At 39.1% G+C, this 19,749-nt stretch overlaps 2 protein-coding genes across 2 annotated transcripts; both read left to right on the top strand.

Annotated features, from left to right (window-relative positions):
• Positions 1-5,815: 5,815 nt before the first annotated feature.
• Positions 5,816-9,483, top strand: LOC137285141 (uncharacterized). The gene is made up of 8 exons (XM_067817368.1): positions 5,816-5,873; positions 6,265-6,303; positions 6,566-6,643; positions 7,125-7,187; positions 7,771-7,836; positions 8,110-8,148; positions 8,414-8,992; positions 9,164-9,483. Exons 1-8 carry the CDS (start codon positions 5,816-5,818, stop codon positions 9,481-9,483), a joined length of 1,242 nt encoding a protein of 413 aa, XP_067673469.1.
• A 5,637-nt stretch (positions 9,484-15,120) lies between these two features.
• Positions 15,121-17,991, top strand: LOC137277579 (uncharacterized). The gene is made up of 7 exons (XM_067809380.1): positions 15,121-15,178; positions 15,620-15,658; positions 15,824-15,901; positions 16,311-16,373; positions 16,700-16,765; positions 16,931-16,969; positions 17,276-17,991. The coding sequence occupies exons 1-7, from the start codon at positions 15,121-15,123 to the stop codon at positions 17,989-17,991; spliced, it is 1,059 nt and encodes a 352-aa protein (XP_067665481.1).
• Positions 17,992-19,749: the final 1,758 nt, after the last annotated feature.

Consider the following 19,749-nt stretch of genomic DNA (forward strand, 5'->3'; position numbering starts at 1 on the left):
TAACTGCCTTTTCACTCCTGCTTTCTCACCTTCTCCAAAGGGAAGGACGTAGGGAGTGAAGGCATTTCGTCTGGTCAATGAAGGAAGACGATGCCAGATGTTCGACAATAGCCGAACCGTGGCCCTTATCACAAATGCATACAGTCAAGGCATGTGTTCATGTCATTATAACGACGGATTCATATAGTACATGTCAAAAAAGCGAAATACAAAGAACATCATTCTTGTCAGACATGTGAAAATGTAATCCACACAGCCACCTGGACACTTAGTACAATGCTCTAATTATGCATTAATTTCAATGATTTTGATAAAACGACTTTTGATCAAGAGTCATGTGGTCGTCTTGATACCTTTGAATAATGAGCCTGCTCGGTTGTACCACAAAAAGAAGCAAAGGAAAACTCAATGCGAATGATCTTTGGATTATCCAGTGTGTTCACCATGATTACGGTAATCCTCCTATAGGCAACGGTGTATGTTTATTTTCAAAGAGTGATTAAACAAAAGAATTTTCCATGGACTTTATTGTGTGATATTTTAAAATGTATGAATGACCATTCACATGATAAGTTGGGGCCAGGTTGTACCATTCTTGAGCATAAATACACCTTCATATTTTCGGACAACATATATCTGTTGCTTCCTGTCTGAATTTGCCAATCATGTATCTCGTTGTTTTTAGAGCAAATCAGTCTTAATTGTCCATTGGAATAGTGTGTGTGAATATAATGTCTGATGTTTAATTGGGTATAATGCCCCGTTAATGAGTGCATATACATAACCTCGTGATTAAACATAGGTTTACGAAACCTATGCAACAAATATGCCCCAAACATACGAAACCTTCCACAACCACACGAACAAGAATTAAAGGGCTAAGTATCATACATTTCTAAACGAGACTGACAATGGACAGCCAAGAGGACAATGCTACAAGTTTAAACCATGATTCACTTAATCATGTCTTGGACAATGTTTAACAAGACGCACTAAACAAGTTAGAAGTATGTTTTCATATTTACTTACCAGGAAAACATATAAATTGGAAAACAAATATACCATTTGTTACCACAAATCCATACATTTGTTGTGTATTTAGGACATTTTCTTGATGTCGCCTACGACACAAACCCATAAGAAATGATTACGTATTTATGAACTTATTTGCAAGATAAATCATAATTCTGTATTCCACATAATTTTATTGTGTATCCCGAAACGTCAGTGGTAAATCAAGAGGCTATGATATATCCACTTCTGATGGAGGTAACTTCTAACAGATATTATATGTGGTCCATCTGAGACAGATTGATGGTGGTTTTGCCAGCATCAAAGTGGCCACCCTTATTTCAGCCACTGACGCTCATAGAAGGATACAACGTGAGGTAACATTTGTCAGTGTTAACGCGGGGGGACAATTAGTCAAACATGACTGACATCTGGGTCACGTTCACCATTTGGTGATAACTACACTGATCTTGTCACGAAGTGTCAGGAGCTCACAATGTTATATATGACTGTCAAATACAACAGTTACATAAACTTACTGACTTGACACAGATACTCGGAAAGTGGACAACCGATTGCTCAGAAAGAAGACTGTCAGTGTCATTGGTCTCATTGTTTTTCACTCTGTGATTTGTAGAACCCCATAAATCAAAGTAATGACCTGTTCCTGTAGTCATGCATTATATTACTTCCATTAGTCATTCATTTTGTACACAGCATCTGAATAAATTCAATTTCTTTTTGGTTTGAGTGACACGTCATGATGTTATTATTGTTATATTTTTCCTGAACAAGGTCAGAACGTAACTGCCAGAGAGGTAAAAAGGGAGTCGCTTACACACACAAAAACTAACATCAGTACTTGTTGTGGGTCAATATAGACAAACGTTATGAATGGCAACTTCTTTACTTCGTGAGTGCGACATTTCGATACAGGTCCTTATACCGTTGTTAAGCATTCTATACGAATCTGTTCTACACTGTACTGCTCAACTTGCCACTCAAAAGCATTTTGTGACTGGACAAAATATTGCGCTTAGAGCCCCCGTCGATTCAGCCCGAACGTTGCTTTTAAATGGGCATCTGCGCAGATTTACGCAGTGGAAATAATATTTCATAACCTCTGCTTTCAAATCACTTTTCAGCATGTTTATGTGACTGATCAGTGACGCTTCTACATGTACCACTATATTGTCCTCCGGCTTGTTGTTAAAAATTATATTTCTTAATTGCCAATGAATTCATGTGATTAACTACATCTGGCTTAAACACAGTTCGAACGGGAATTACAAAATACTCATTCTTTAAAAATGTGTCTTCTTTCGGAACTTTCATATTTTTCGAACTGTTTCTGTTCATGGGAGATAGACTAATCTTGCCCCACGGCACTGTCGTTGTACTCTGACTGACTGACTGTTTGTTCTCTCGTTAACAATGTGATTAACTGTGTTCGTCAAACCCCATCACAAATGTCATAATTAGTCCCTGTAAACATCCACTAGAATACGTTCCCCCTGGGGAGAAGATGAACATGGAGTAGAGAACGTTGTCACTGGGTACCGTGTTGAACTGCAGCAACCATACACTAATCGCAATCTGTGATGAGGCTCGTTGTCAACATGTTAACACTCGCTATAAAACAGAATTGCCCTGAGACGTAACTTTTGCAATCTTGAATACATATCCAAGATAACTTAATTGCAAATGACATCATGTATCTTTAAACTGCATTTGGAATAATTTTGGTTAATGCTGATATTTCAATATTTTAATGTCATTGGCTACCGGCAATGTTTTGAAGACTAACAGCAGTCTGTATTCAAGCAGATGTCAGCATTTATAACACTAAAGAATATATTTGTAGCGAGATGTAACTTTTGCAAACTTGAATATATATCCAAGATAACCTAATACAAACGCCGTGGACATGTATACATATTTAGAACGCATTCAGCTTCTCTTAAATACTGATATTTCAATATTTAAATGGTTGAATCTTATATTGAATTTTCATTTATGATCAAGAGACAAGTGTTTAAATAGTGTTTTCATGTAAAATGCAAAATAAAAAACTATTTTAAGTTTAAAAACGACTTACAGATTTAAAGAGGGCAAACGGAGAATGAAGAATGTATAGCTCTTCCGGCAGTGCCCGTCACTGGACAGATCAAACTCAAACGATTTTCCTTCCTCAGATATCATTCCCAACTGTCCAAAGATAATTCCATATGTGGGAGGTCATATTGAAGGAGATTACTTTGGGAACTGGGTTATCAACCCAAGCGTATATAGTTTTACTAATTTCCTCGTTGTAGATGCTGCTAAAGATCCCCATCAGGTAGCATCAGTGAGTATGGTTTTACGCCGCTTTTAGCAATATTCCAGTAATATCAGGACGGGGGACATCTAAAATGTGGGGAATTGAGCCCGGGTCTTTGGCGTATCGAGCCAACGCTTTAACTACTTGACTACCTCACCACACGGCAGGTAGCAAGAAACGACAACGAGCAATGAACGGAGAAACGTTCAATCCTCATGTCAAGAGGAATCACATAGGTGCAGCAATACAATAACTGCCATAATGAAAAACGTATAGCATATATTTAAGACAAAAACATTACATATATACAATAGACGAGACTGTCTTGTTTGGGGCTTTGGAGTTTGGTATGTAGTTTATTCAGCCGGAAAGTGGATGAACATTGCATGTCTACTGAAGTACGCATAATTAATGTATGAAGATCGTGTCTGAAGTACGCATCATTAATGTATGAAGATCGTGTATGACGTACGCATTATCAAGGTATGAAGATCGTGTCTGACGTACGCATCATTAATGTATGAAGATCGTGTCTGAATTACGCATCATTAATGTATGAAGATCGTGTCTGAAGTACACGCTATTAAAGTATGAAAATGGTGTCTGACAAGACACGGCGATGACTGTGTGTGAAATATGCCTACTTCCGCAATACTGTGACATACAGTCCGATTATAACTTATACAAACGTATCAGTGTTTATTTCGAGAAACCCCTGAGCGTACAGACAATCTGGTTACTTAAACGGCTCTAAGGATTGCACGTGGATTTTACGGATATGTAGAAGGATAGAGAAAATGAGAGATAGAGTGAGTGAGGGGAGGGGTGTTATTTATAATTATACCTTACAATTAAGAAAAAGTTCGACGATTACCGTACATGACGCTACACCACAAACAGATTGGACGGTGTAACCATAGATCTACACTTCTTTAAGAAGCGTTGTAGAGGTTGGAAAGATGAAGGAAAATGATGTTTAAATGATAGTCAACCTCTTTATTGCAAAGAGCGATGTTTCGGCGTAGGTACTAACACCGTTATCAAGCACGCGATACAACACTTTGAAACATGAAGAATCTGTACATTGCTGCTTACGAAGTGTATAACAATTAATAAGGTTGGACATTAGGTATCAGAGCGTGAGCAGAGTAAACGAAAAGAGATATGGAAAACGGAAAGTAACCATTTTGTATCATGCGGTCTTGTCTCGTGAACCTTAACGCACAGGTCGATATTTGAAACCAAATGGTCTCTTCTGTTGCCAGTTCCAGGTGATGATCAGCAGGTCGAATTCTGCAAGACTAAAGGAGATACCATGGAACTCGTACGTCATTTCCCTAATACAAGGAACACAATAAGGCATCGAGCATTGTACCAAAGGCATTTCTCACACTCAGTTACCCTCTAGTTTGATATGAGGAACCGTTTACTCTAAATTTCAAAATAGCAAATGCTTATCAGAATCAGAACGGTACCTCGTTTATAAGTATTGTACTGAATATCTAAACGATTCACTTACAATATTTGTGACTTAAGAATGCGTCTGCACATTGACTAGACCCGGATTATCTATTTGAAATTTAGAATAGACAAATGTGAATTGGGAAATGTCACTTGGGTCACAACACACGAAAAGATTCTACATTTCCACTGTGACGTCTGTGACTTTGGCGCTGTCTTGAATCACATCAGCATGGTCCACAATGATCAAACTGTTTGTCTCGACTTTCAATGAACCATTTGTTGAGAATGAACTCATTGTTAAAATCCTTTGCCTGGGGACTGGCTATCGATATCCTCTCCACAATGACATATGGTAGACACAGTACGTCATGATCATAAACTACCTCCTGTCCTATGACGTAACATGATGTCAGTTTGACCAGTCGCAGGGTGTATATAACTGACCACTGGCCAGATGAACGTCACTCGTCCTCTTAAGGGTACAGTCAACACAACTCAGTACGGTAAGTGGGTAGTTGCCCTCGCAGCAGCTTTGTAGAGTCACGGTACCACTTTATCGCTTAAATCCAGTAATTACGTAGATTGATCAATCCTATTCGCATATTGAACCGTTGTTTGTCATCACAGGGCACAAAAACACGTGTTCGAGTTCGTCACTTGATCATTGTATGTTACATCTTGATTGTCCGCTGAAGTCAGACCCGATTATTAATATATATCGCTCAGAGAGCTGGTAACACTGTGTGTAGTCTATAATAATAATTGACATGCTGATATTTAATTACATCTAGGATCTCTAGGCTAGAGATATATGGTCGTGTAGTGACGTTAAATCAAGTTTATCTCATTTCATCGATATTTCCTTGTAAAGAGTGTCAACGTTATTACGTTTAGGTAATTACAGGACGGTTATACCGTTCCTTTGTCTTTATACCCTTTTAATGTTATGCCCAGCATAATCATATTTAATTATTCCATGACTTTTATATTCATTTTCAGACAGCAAAATCTTTTTGGAAGATGTCTAAGCTAACCATTGTGGCCTTTTTGGTAACCGTCGGTGTGCTCGCAATCAACGGTGAGTCTGGCGTACTTTACCAGTCGTAAACTACTAAAACATGTCCTTCTATGTTCGTTACTTCCACACAAAGCTCTCAGACCATGATATGACTGAAATCATATTCAACGTTGACTTTAAAGTCACCTGAGACTTCACCTCCAGTCGAGCGACCACCCAGTGTAAAGAATATGACTTGACTGAGATTCTCGAATGTGTTCCTTTCAACATAGTACCCACTAGAACTAACAATGGCATAATATTCCACTGAATTCCGATTCTGTGTTTTCCGTATAGATTCAGCATCATCCTGTATATATCTTAACTGATTGATTTTTCTTCACATGTAGTTGGTCACTTAATATATAGGATTCTGCTCTTGAAATCTAAATATGTTCGATTTTGCTTTCAGGGTTGCGTGTTAGACCGATTTACAACTATGAATCACCGGGTAAATAGTTTAAATATGTTTACAGTTGAATATATAACATTCTGTCAAAACCCCTTATTCGGTCAATCTTTTCATAAATTAAAAACTAATTTCATATATCATTGAGTCTGACGTGTCATTTCTATAGCTTCAAAACATAACATTTAAATACATATATACTGCTGATTCGATCAATATGTAATATTCATGCGATCGAAGTATTCAACTCAGCGTTATTGCTATGGCGAAACTTAGCAACAAATGTTTCAAACAAATCTTCCAGAACTCCGCCTCATTCCTGGGAGGAACGGACATCCGAGATTGGTTCGTGTCTACGACAGACCAGATAAACCAGATCACTGTAAGTCACAATCAACCCTTTCATCAGGAGGCTAATAGGGTTTTCAGAAGCTGAAATAAAGGGCGATGGAAGCTTAGAGGATAAATCGTTGGTTTGGGCACACATATTATGTGGTTGATTCCTTACCCTAGGAAAATGTCAAATGGTTTTTTGGGGAGTGTCCACAATATATGACTACGGGCTATATAATAAGAGTATTTCAGTATTGATAGATCAGTGTTAGAAATTCTACCCTTTTAGAAATGCTGCCAGTTTGACTTCTGAAATTATATTAGAGTAGATTTGTATTAACTAACATGAAAAAATGCTTAAATATCCTTTTGTAATAACCTGTTTTAAGCTCTTAGTAATGTATAGAACATTATTGAACGCGAGTGTTTGTGGATAATAGAAACGTTATTCAAAATATACATAAAGCTGTGCACTGTCCAAGACGCACACTTTTCTCTTTGTTAATGTCAAGTGTCCTATCTCACTTCAGTGGTGATTACGCAAGGACGTGGAGCACACAGACGGACCTACGTCACCGACAACGTTGATAACCGTAAGATTACATCCTTTTGCGATAAAAACTTTGTCCATATTTAGTTCAGACGTAACCATTCAAGCTTTGTGGTTGTCGCGTATTTACGTGACAGAAGAAGATACTTAAGTATATGTCATCATGAAATTACTGTACCCGATGCCAACTTGAAATCTTGGGTGGAATTGGTATTCAGCAACCTCATGTCGTAAGAGGCGACTAACAGGATCGGATGGTCAGGCTCTATGACTTGGCTGACAAAGTCGTACCTCGACTGCATAGATTGATGTTCACGTTGTTGATCACCGGGTTTATTTTTCAGTCTTCATTATTTAAAGACATCCGTCATATAGCTAACATATTGCTCAGTGCCCCGTGAAGCAACAAACAAAACAGAACACTGGTTCCACTTTGGCACACGATGTCAGAATACCGTTTGCTGTGTCCGTTCCTTTCTCAAAAACCTGGTACAACCACAATTTGATAATCTTTGACGGTCGGAAATTGAATCAACTGAATGCTGTATATACATACATTGATAATGGAAATCATTTTATTTATTTGATATATAGTTTTCTTATAGTGAATGTTTTCCTAATTTCAGTGTACGATCACCCTCTGATGGGCGCACACGTTCTCCCATCTCATCACGCCTACAGCACTCTTGGAAGTGAGTAACAAATGACGCTTAAGTTTGTTTGTTGAGTAATACCTAGGTAAACATTATTTTAACAATATAATGGGAGTCTCTAAGTATTCGACGTAGTGCCAGATGATCCAGTTATTTAACATTATAGACCAATGCTTAAAAGCTAACTTTGTATATTTTACCCACGGAATTAATATTGTCCATAGAGTGAGATTAATTGTCCGAAAAACACGTGAATTTAATGGTTAAATATACTTTTATACGCATAATTATTGTTTTTGTTTTGTTTTACAGAAAGGAAGCGTAGATCCATCCTGCATCCATTCCACAGAGGTAATATAAGGATACAATTATAACAGTCACTACTTGTCTGATATATATCATACTTTTGTCAGTATTTTTTAAAATATTGTTTTACACGCAAACCTCACCTGACGATTGTGATAATCTTGAAGATCTATTATTTCTTCCGTCGAAACTTTCTTAAGGGAGTATGCAAGATCAGTGCTAAGATCACTGTGTGGGAGGCAGCATAGGGTTGCTGAATTAGGGTTCCCTCTCTGAATAATGTGGTAACGATTTGTCTGTCTTCTTTCAGCTCCACTGATGCACCCACTTTTAGCTCGCAACATTGGTCTTGGTCTCGCTCTCAGAGCTCGAGCCCTTGGCGCCTTGTCCTACAGAAATCGGATTCTCGGAGCACATGGGCTTCTCGGGCGACACCTGTTGAGACCCGCTGTTAAGATTGCACAGGTCGCGACACCAGTTGGACAACACAAAACCCCAGCTCCAGTGACCAAGGTTGCAACTAAACAAGCCCCAGCACCACTTCCTTCGGCTCCTGCTGTTGTCCCGTCCAAAGCTGTAGACCCTTACCCAGCTCCCGCAGACGTTTACCAGCCAGGTCCTGGTATCGACACCGGAATTCCCACCTACGTAGAACAAGTCGGCCATCCCTACCATGATATCTTTGATCAACAAGCTGGAGGACAGCCTCTATACGAACCTGTCCCAGCCGGGAGCGTTGAACTTGGGGGAGCAGGAAGTATTTACAACGATCCTGCCGTTCAGTCGGCCAGTGGGATCTATGACCAAGCAAATGCAAATGTATACAACGATCTTGCGGTTCAGTCTGCAAATGGAATCTACGATCAGCCTGGTCAGCCAATCTATGATCAACGCGGTCAGCCTGCCTACGATCAAGCCGGTCAGTCTATCTACGATCAAGCCGGCCAGCCTATATACGACCAAGCCGGTCAGTCTGCAAATGTGATCTACGATCAAGGTGGTCAGTCTGCAAATATGATCTACGATCAAGGTGGTCAGTCTAGAAATATGATAACCGATACCACTGGTCAGCCCGTTGATTTGTACAACGGTCCTGGTGCTCCCTACAACGATCCTGCTGGCGCCCAAGTCCTCACAGGCTCTCAAAGCGGACCCGTCTATGAAGGTACCAACGGAGCTCCTGATTTATTCAACAATGGAATCGATGTCTACTCCACGGATCTCGGTGCCAGTCTTGGGGCTTCTAAAGCTAGTCTTGGTCTTGGCGATTACATCATCGAGGGTAATGGCCAGAGTTCGTATATCCTTGACAATAACCCTTCCAGTATTGGCGTATCGTCAGGCACGGCTGGCCCCGAACCAGCTCCACGGTTTATGTAGATGTTGATGTTATATAACGACAAGCTCCACCTCAGTGAAGGCGAAATATTGTTGTTGATAGGGTTGCAGCATGAGAAGTTGCGTTGATCGACACTGGAGTGTTTCACATAGGTATGTGAAGTGAATATCTGGAATAAATAGACATATATATCCAAAAAAATGATTATTGTTGTGTTTCACATGGGAAATTGATTACAAATGATTACATTGCCTATCGTTGAGCATAACCAGGGAAAGTCATACTGAACACAGTTACAGAGACCTTCATGAATAAATCTATACACACTCAGCATGCTGTGACAAACATCAACTTACAGTTAACAAAAACATGTAATTCAATGATGATTGATGATGAAAAAGTGAAATTTCATTCCTAACAACTTTTAAATCCACACAAAATTGATGAATAAAGGATCACATTCTAAATTGTCAAAACTCGTTACATGGGTGATAACTCTATGACACTTCCCTATGTGGCGCTTGTTCTAGTTGAAAATTCCCGCTGTGGCCTATGGTCGTTTGGTGTGTCCCTAAGTAGCTTTTGTGTGGAGTAAGAAATGACAGGTAAAGTGTTAGGTCATTACGACGTTTCCGTAATGAGAAACAAAAGTAAAAGTTTAGTCTTGTATATTTCTTTCTTGATTTAGAAGCATTCTTGGAATAGAGCTAGCGCGGCATTGATGCAAGTTCAAATCCCATCCGAACATGTGACACTGGTAGGAAGGCAAGTCTGATGTACATCACTCGTTATCTTATCTCACACATGAATGTCGTTTTCTGATTGGCTAAACGCTAATCTATTATTTTCAATGTACACCGCTTGGAATTCCGAACTCTTCTGGTGCTTCATGGCAGTACATTTTTTTATCTCGAATAACATTGAATAACATTCCGCATGAAGCACGGAAATTACCGATGTTTTGCGATTGAAAATCGATGGAAGGGGAGATAACTCTAAATCTGTTCACCTTGTGTTGTCTGCAGAATGGCGATTCGCCTCGCATTCAAGAGAAGTGCTTCAAACAGTTTAAAATTAAAATTCAGGTTTTCGGTAAGATAAATCCGTTGTTCCCTGGTCCCTGCGGGCTCGAGGAACTTAAAGAAATCTCGATGGTACATGAGCCCATGGACCCCGAGGGAACAGTGGACAACTTATAATGTCCGGTGCTCTCTGGATATTCCCAGTTCTGTAACTTTCTCCAAAGATCTTGTCCAATGTTATACAGGCGAGCAGAAGAGATTATCACAATACCCTAGTGGCGGTTTAACAAATAATTAATTATACCCAGTCTAACACGTAGCTAATTAAGCACTAGTAAACATTCACACCTGGTCACCTGTATCTCTGTGGCACATGGTCTCTACTCATAGAATAAGTATATATGGATGACAACTTCTTTAATACTGGAACACGACCTTTCGATACAGGTTCTTGTATCGTTTTCAAAGTGTAAATGAGTACAAGTTCATTCATCCATATATACTTATTCTGTTTACTTCCAACTTCTAAAATTTGCCTCTCAAGCTGGTCTCTACTCAGTTTTCCCTCTATAGCCTATAAAATAAGTGATGTGTGACAGAGACACGTGCCACAAAGGGACAGTTACCCTTTTCCTGATCAACCATAGGGAGTATTGTCTTAACGGAGTGCGTTTTGGGAGGATACCAATAGTATGCGGCACGTGCACATAACTGGACGAGGCCTGGTGGGGAATAAGAACAACAAATAGCACAGACCATGCAGCTAATGAACAAGAGCGATTAAGTACTACCAACGTTAATAAGGCGCTAATTGATAATCTATAGCTTGATTAACTCTTCACGCGCTGATGGTGGCAGATACCTGTATTTTATGGCCTCTTAGTTATCTTGTTATCATTGTCACACCTGCCGCAGGTGCTGTTCAGGTATTACATAATTTGCTTGATGGACATAATAACAGTGTGCGAAATCCGTATAATGCCGGAAACGCACACAAAGTTTCCAAATTAGCATAGACGGAGGTTTGACGCCACTCCGTCTGTCTGATGTTGCGCACTGACGCCTCTTTTTAAACTCACACTTGAAAGCAGGCTTCCACGCGCTGCCTCATATGTACATCATATAGCGGCACATATGTATGGTGTATATCATACACAGTCACATGTGAACTGTGAACATCATATAGCAGCACACATGTATGGTGTATATCATATACAGTCACATGTGAACTGTGAACATCATATAGCGGCACATGTGTATGGTGTATATCATATACAGTCACATGTGAACTGTGAACATCATATAGCGGCACATATGTATGGTGTATATCATACACAGTCACATGTGAACTGTGAACATCATATAGCAGCACATATGTATGGTGTATATCATATACAGTCACATGTGAACTGTGAACATCATATAGCGGCACATATGTATGATGTATATCATATACAGTCACATGTGAACTGTGGACATCGTATAGGGGCACATATGTATGGTGTATATCATATACAGTCACATGTGAACTGTGAACATCATATAGCGGCACATATGTATGGTGTATGTCATACACAGTCACATGTGAACTGTGAACATCATATAGCGGCACATTTGTATGGTGTATATCATATACAGTCACATGTGAACTGTGAACATCATATAGCGGCACATATGTATGGTGTATATCATACACAGTCACATGTGAACTGTGAACATCATATAGCGGCACATATGTATGGTGCATATCATATACAGTCACATGTGAACTGTGACCATCATATAGCAGCACATATGTATGGTGTATATCATTTACAGTCTTTCTTTCATAGAACTGATTTTTTTATTATTACAGTTACATTTGGAACGACTTTACATCACCGACAGTTCCTCGTGCTCATGTGGTCTTCCAGTTATTTTTCCATTATTTTTTCACATGCAATTAAAAGACGGAATGTTGAAAAAAATCATGCTCCTATTTAAAGGGGATTTGTATCAACACACTGCGGTGGGGATGTGCCTACCTCACTCGCAATAGTCTGCACAAATTATTAAACTATATTCATGATTACATAAGATTTGATCGATTTGATGTTTCATAATGACTTTGAATTTGACTGCCAAACAAACGGATCGATATTCTTGCATTATCTTTATCTTGATGGGAATTGAAGTTAAGCTTAGTAAAGGTTTGCTTTGTGAAAGGAGCCCCTGTTCTTCAGATACGATCATCGGAGCTTGTTGGCCATTCCATTCATGTTTTCATACACATATCTACGGTGTATAGTATACACTGCCACATATGTACTGTGAACATTATATAGCGGCACATATCTACGGTGTATAGTATTTACAGCCACATATATGTACTGTGAACATTATATAGCGGCACATATCTACGGTGTATAGTATACACTGCCACATATGTACTGTGAACATTATATAGCGGCACATATCTACGGTGTATAGTATACACTGCCACATATGTACTGTGAACATTATATAGCGGCACATATCTACGGTGTATAGTATACACTGTCACATATGTGTACTGTGAACATTATATAGCGGCACATATCTACGGTGTATAGTATACACTGTCACATATGTGTACTGTGAACATTATATAGCGGCACATATCTACGGTGTATAGTATACACTGCCACATATGTACTGTGAACATTATATAGCGGCACATATCTACGGTGTATAGTATACACTGTCACATATGTGTACTGTGAACATTATATAGCGGCACATATCTACGGTGTATAGTATACACTGTCACATATGTGTACTGTGAACATTATATAGCGGCACATATCTACGGTGTATAGTATACACTGCCACATATGTACTGTGAACATTATATAGCGGCACATATCTACGGTGTATAGTATACACTGCCACATATGTACTGTGAACATCAAATAGCATATATGTACGGTGTATATTGTATAAAACCACATATGTATTGTGAACATCAAATAGCGGCAAATATTTACGTTGCATATTCTTATGTAGCCACATATGTGCTATATATATGACTTGCATACTGTAGAGGCTCATTTGAGTTTTACATATATTTGCACATGTGTACATGCATCAGATCGCGACACAGTGTATTGTGGACATCATTTAGCAGGATTCATTTATTGTATACATCAGACAGTGACACTGATCTACTGTGTACATCACGAGAACGAACGAATGAATGATCTATTGAATGAATTGAACTAATTACATGTTAGTAATCATATCACATTAAGTCTCAGTCAGCAACCCCCAACCCAACCCCCCCCGTTCACACACACACACATGCACACGCACGTGTACTTGAATTTCTGTATATGAAACAAATGACGTTGTTTGTTAACTTGATTATATTATTATACGCTCAGAATATGTACCTTTGCTTCTCAAACCATTTGTACTTGTCGATATCTGTATTGTTGTTTATATGTCTGATACATATCCGTATATGTTTGGCATCGCCTACTCTGATCATCTACTTTACACGTACAGACAGACATGTGCATGTCACATCTATACGACTGTCATTGTGTATGCAGTCCTCAGTCCTCATGTTTACAGATAATCCATTCTCATTTGTTCATCAGTTGCTTTTAATCTCCTCGTCACTCTTTCAGCTTTCTGTTCAATTTTCAACTTAACTACATCCAAGGCAGATTTGTTTCGAGAAACAAGCCAGCCAACCCTCTTAGCTCAATACTACCTCTATTGACTTGTATCTGCATGATCAAACATGCACAATCAAACATGCAGTTGTTTGTCACCACTGCTATCATTCTCCATGCTGTCACGCGTGACGCAATTCACTGACAAACGTACATACGTATTCGAGTGTTGACAAGCAAGCCATTGATACTTTGACCGCAGCATATTTCAAATGCACTGCCGGGGGGCTTCGACTGATCAGAACAATGCAGCTTCAGTACCAACACTGACATCTGTAAGACGATCATAAACAACCTACTGTCCCATGATGTAACGTAATGACAAGACTGACCAGTCGCAGTGTGTATATAACTGGCCAGTGGTCAGATGAACGTCACTTGTCCAGTCAACACAACAGAATCAGGTAAGCGGTCAGTTGTCCTGTCTCATATTACTGTTTTTATTCATAGATTGATTCTTTCTGCAGCACCTTGTTTAAAATCCAGTACATGCTGAACCTATGCTTACCGCAATAGGGCCTCACATTTGTTGCAGTTCCAGTAGCCTACTAGATAGGTCAGGAGTGAGTGTGTGTGTGTACGTGTGTGTGTGTCTGTGTCTGTGTGTGTCTCTCTGTGTGTGTGTGTGTGTGTGTGTGTGTGTGTGTGTGTCTGTGTGTGTCTCTGTGTGGGGATGGGGGTGGGGGTAGGAGTGGGGGTGGTCAAGGCTTGAGCATTCCTGAGACTAACGTAAGACCACAGACTATCAACACCATGCAAATAGTGATATTAAATGCTATTGTATTCCGTACAATAACGTTGAAGTAGTTCATTTGATTTTATCAAACTGTAATAGTACTTTTACGGTATTCGATGATAACATAATTCACCAATGATTGTTTGTTCTTTTGACTCCATAAAGCCATTACCGCGTGTACATGTTTATATTTATTTGCAGATTACAAGGTTCTTTGGAAACATGTCTAAACTAACAATTGTGGCCTTCTTGGTGATTGTGGGAGTGCTAGCAATCAACGGTGAGTGCAACTAACATGACGAACTTCTGCTTCCACGGAAGGATATTGTTTGTACTTAAATCCTCTTTTTTTGTTGGCAAATTCATTGACTGAAATGCCGAAAAGTTGTACTGTCGCTAAAGATGCCTACAGGCACTTTAACGATGAGTACGGGTACTTGGGGCATAGAGGTTTAGACCCTAGGTTACCTGTCTGTTATTACAATTTCCATGCTCGTGTGGTTAACCAATGTGACAAACAGGGTGTAATGGTTGTCTTCAACATCTAGATGAAGCACCGTGATATAACTGAAATACTATTAAGCACAACTAATCATGATATGCATGGGGTAGCCAAGTAGTTAAGGCACCCAAGTCCAAGTTTCACTTCAGACTGTTTTCTTCATAGGATCCAGGTCTTGCGCTTTCTCTAAAACTAAATGAGTTTTTTCTTCGATTTCAGGTTTGCGTATTCGACCGATTTACAACTATGACTCACCAGGTAAATATTGTTTACATATGTCTTCAATTAAACATGTACCATTCTGTTAAAATTTGTTAACTCTACAAAATCATTGTTCTCGTCGATCATGTTTATAAAAGAAATATTTATTCTGTTCATGATGACGTGGGTAATGTTAACATCAGTATCGAACAAATATTTCAGATCTTCGTCTCATTCCTGGGAGGAACGGACAACCGAGATTGGTTCGTGTCTACGACAGACCAGAAAAACCAGATCATTGTAAGTCACAATCATCATAGACCCTTTCATGAAGATTTATAGATGCTGATATACCGGTCCAAGTGGATATAGCGTTCTCCCAATACCCAGATAACCCAAGTTCGAACCCCAGAATATGTAAATACTCTGGTGTACCGCGTCGTGATACTACTAAAATTGCTAAAACAAAGATGTCGAAATGACTTTCTGATAAAAACATCTTTTCAAAACGACACACATGACAGCTACTTGAACTAACGTGCATATAACAAGCTTATTGTTTGGTGGGCAATGCCCATTATATAATAACGTCTCAAAGAAACTTCATGGAAGTGTATAAGCGGGATGAATAATGAATTACATATTGCATTGCAAATTATTTCAGATATACATTATTCTTTTTAATGTCTAATCTTTGATCTTTCTTCAGTGGTGATTACACAAGGACGTGGTGCACACAGACGGACCTACGTCACCGACAACGTTGACAACTGTAAGACTACATCTACCTACTTTTAGTGATTTGTTGCTTTTCAGCTCCACACAGTCGTGCCATTATGTTTAATATATATTATTTAGTATATAGTATAATATAACGGAGTGTTTTAGGGACCCAGTGTTCAAGGTGTCAAGACCTGAAGGTTTCCTAAAACGTTCATTTTCGAGAACATCAGACTCCAACACTATTTAATAGTGGTCCATCATCACAAATCATCGGAGTTCAAATTTGGTTCTTTGTTGAGATTTCTTTATATGATTGAAATCTCTTTACTGCTTTTATTCATAGTTTACACGTAATTACTCTTTTCTTTATTTCAGTTTATGACCATCCTATGATGAGCCCCCACGCCTTACCATCTCATCACGCATACAGCAACTTAGGAAGTGAGTACACTATAAAACTACAGTTTCGTTGTTGTTTAATGTGAAAAACAGATATAGTCACTTGCTGAAAGACCAACTTTAACCCGAATCGTTACCACGGAGAACTGTTGGGAAATGTATATTCCAATATGTACTTTAATATGATTGTTTTGTCTTGTTTTCCAGAAAGGAAACGTAGGGCCATCCTGCATCCATTCCACAGAGGTAATACATGGCTATATTCCAATCAACACCTGTTTGATTAAAAATATATTTTACCGGATTGTTCTGATTCAAATGAACGAAGATGTTACCTACATTGTAATATGTATAATCTTGTCCAATTAAATTGGCGTCAGCCATCACGCTAAACCATCATTAATGCTAAGAATGAGATGTGGGACGGTTCAAGTAATAATTTGTAGTGCTTTGTGTGTCATGTTAAACGTGTTTCCTAAGGCAATCAAAATGACGATGCAATAGTATGTCTTTCTAAATAATGAAGTAACAATTTTTGATTTTGGTTTTCAGCTGGACTATTCCCCCCAGTGTTAGGTCGCAACCTTGGTCTTGGTCTCGCTCTCAGAGCTCGAGCCCTTGGTGCCTTGTCCTACAGAAATCGGATTCTCGGAGCACATGGGCTTCTCGGGCGACACCTGTTGAGACCCGCTGTTAAAATTGCACAGGTCGCGACACCAGTTGGACAACACAAAACCCCAGCTCCAGTGACCAAGGTTGCAACTAAACAAGCCCCAGCACCACTTCCTTCGGCTCCTGCCGTTGTCCCGTCCAAAGCTGTAGACCCTTACCCAGCTCCCGCAGACGTTTACCAGCCAGGTCCTGGTATCGACACCGGAATTCCCACCTACATAGAACAAGTCGGTCCCTACCAAGATATCTTTGATCAACCTGCCGGACGTCAGCCCCTCCAACAAGAGCCGGCAGGTCTTTACAACGACCCTGCTGTTTTACCGCAGTCGCCGGATCTGTATAACGGTCCTGTTGCTCCGTACAACGATCCATCTGGTGCCCAAGTCTACCCAGATCCCCTCACCGACCCCACCTACCAAGGTACTAACGGAGCTGCAGACATATTTAGTAATGCTGGTGGAGCTTCCAACTCTCATCTTGGCATTGGGGATTATATCATCGAAGGCAATGGTCAGCCTTCTTTGGTATATGACAGCAATGCTCCCCCCAGTATGGTTGGAGCAGGCGTTCATAACTCCGCTCCAAGTTTCATGTAGATGATGAGTGATGTTCCTCCTCTTTATAGATGAACTATTGTTTCTAATATTGTTTCATCTAGAGCAGTTCCTTTGAACGATTTTGAGGTGTTTCACATAGGTATGTGCACTGTTTGAAATAAACATTTATATCATAGTATCGATTATTGTAATAGTTTGCTCGGGTTGTTGATTATATAATTGTTACACGAGCGTCTTCGATGTGTGACATAACACATGGTCAGTATGGCTGGAGGATTACAACATAACATCACCTCACAATACTGGTCAATCAACGTACTAGCAATCTTTACACAACTCGAAAACCGTTTTGTAGTGACGCATATATACTGGACAAAATAAGTTAGGGATATTAGTATTTTTATGATTGATATTCCATCAGTGTGTCAAGGAATATAAAGATCATTATTCATAATTTCAAAATTTATTTATATCCCTAACTATTTTTGTCCAGTATATATGATCTTATTTTGTATTTGCAGTCATTTGACGTAATTGAATACATTCATGAATAACAAACATTCCTTTACATATGATTGTTATCAATATAAGAAAGAAAGAATATAAGAAAGAGAAAAAAACAATCTAGCAATCTATTATTATCTGACTTACCTGAATACGTACCGTGAATACGTTTGCCATCTGACTAAGTAACCATTCACCTGTATCACGAGGATGTTTCCATGGAAACCGTGCTCACCATGTTGCGCAATGGCTAGGATACCGTATTGCTGGCTGCAGTTTTATAAGCGTTAGAGAGAGAGAGAAAGTATCAAGATCCAGTGGTACAAAGTGGTAGGTGAAGCACTTCTGTTATGCGTAGAACGACGCAAACATGCGTATATGACAAATCTCATGTGAAGCAAAATGATGTTGTCTGTGATGACCAGAACAAGCTTCAAATGTATCGTTATGACGTCACGCTTCAGTTCTTTACACTTATCCGGGAACTGTCAGGCCATTGCGACCCTGCCATTGAAACCAATAATACCAGCTGTGTGATGGAGATTCACCAACACTAGTGGTGTTCCGATTAATTGAAATAATCGAAGACTGATCGAAATGACGAAACGACCAAGCAATCGATTACATTTTATCAACTTTTATAACTACCCGTTTTAATCTTTGAAACGCGTGGCTATGGATAGATCTTCAGCGTCTAAATCTTGTTTAATTCTTATAAAATTCACCCAAGTAACTGAAAAGTCATCACTGGATATTTCTTTACGACTCTAGGACGTTTATGTTCATGATAATGATACATTAGTATTATCATTAATTATCACATTCATGAAGGGAAATGCATCATGTTACACATATCTGTAATAACAACCTGAACTGAAAATCCGAATATATGACGCTAACCTACTTTTCGAAGATTGTTCCGAGTGAAGTAATCATCACTTGTGAGATTTCAACCAATTTCCAACACTAATCAACACAACGCACGTGCACGATGCAGCCGAAATCATACAACCGCTGTTACATATTAGCTTGGAGAGGGTTGTGACGCTTTTCCTGTTAAGTCACAGAAAATACGATAACATTTTGATTCTACTCCAGAACTGAAGAGTGTAGAGTATTTTATTCATTATCTGATTCCTGTCATATGTTACCAAGAGTGTAGACTATTATATTTATTATCCGATTCCTGTCATATGTAACCAAGAGTGTAGAGTATCATATTCATTATCCGATTCCTGTCATATGTGAACAAAAGCGTAGACTATTATATTCATTATCCGATTCCAGTCACAT

Source organism: Haliotis asinina, chromosome 1 (assembly GCF_037392515.1).
Source record: "Haliotis asinina isolate JCU_RB_2024 chromosome 1, JCU_Hal_asi_v2, whole genome shotgun sequence".
NCBI classification, from domain to species: domain Eukaryota; kingdom Metazoa; phylum Mollusca; class Gastropoda; order Lepetellida; family Haliotidae; genus Haliotis; species Haliotis asinina.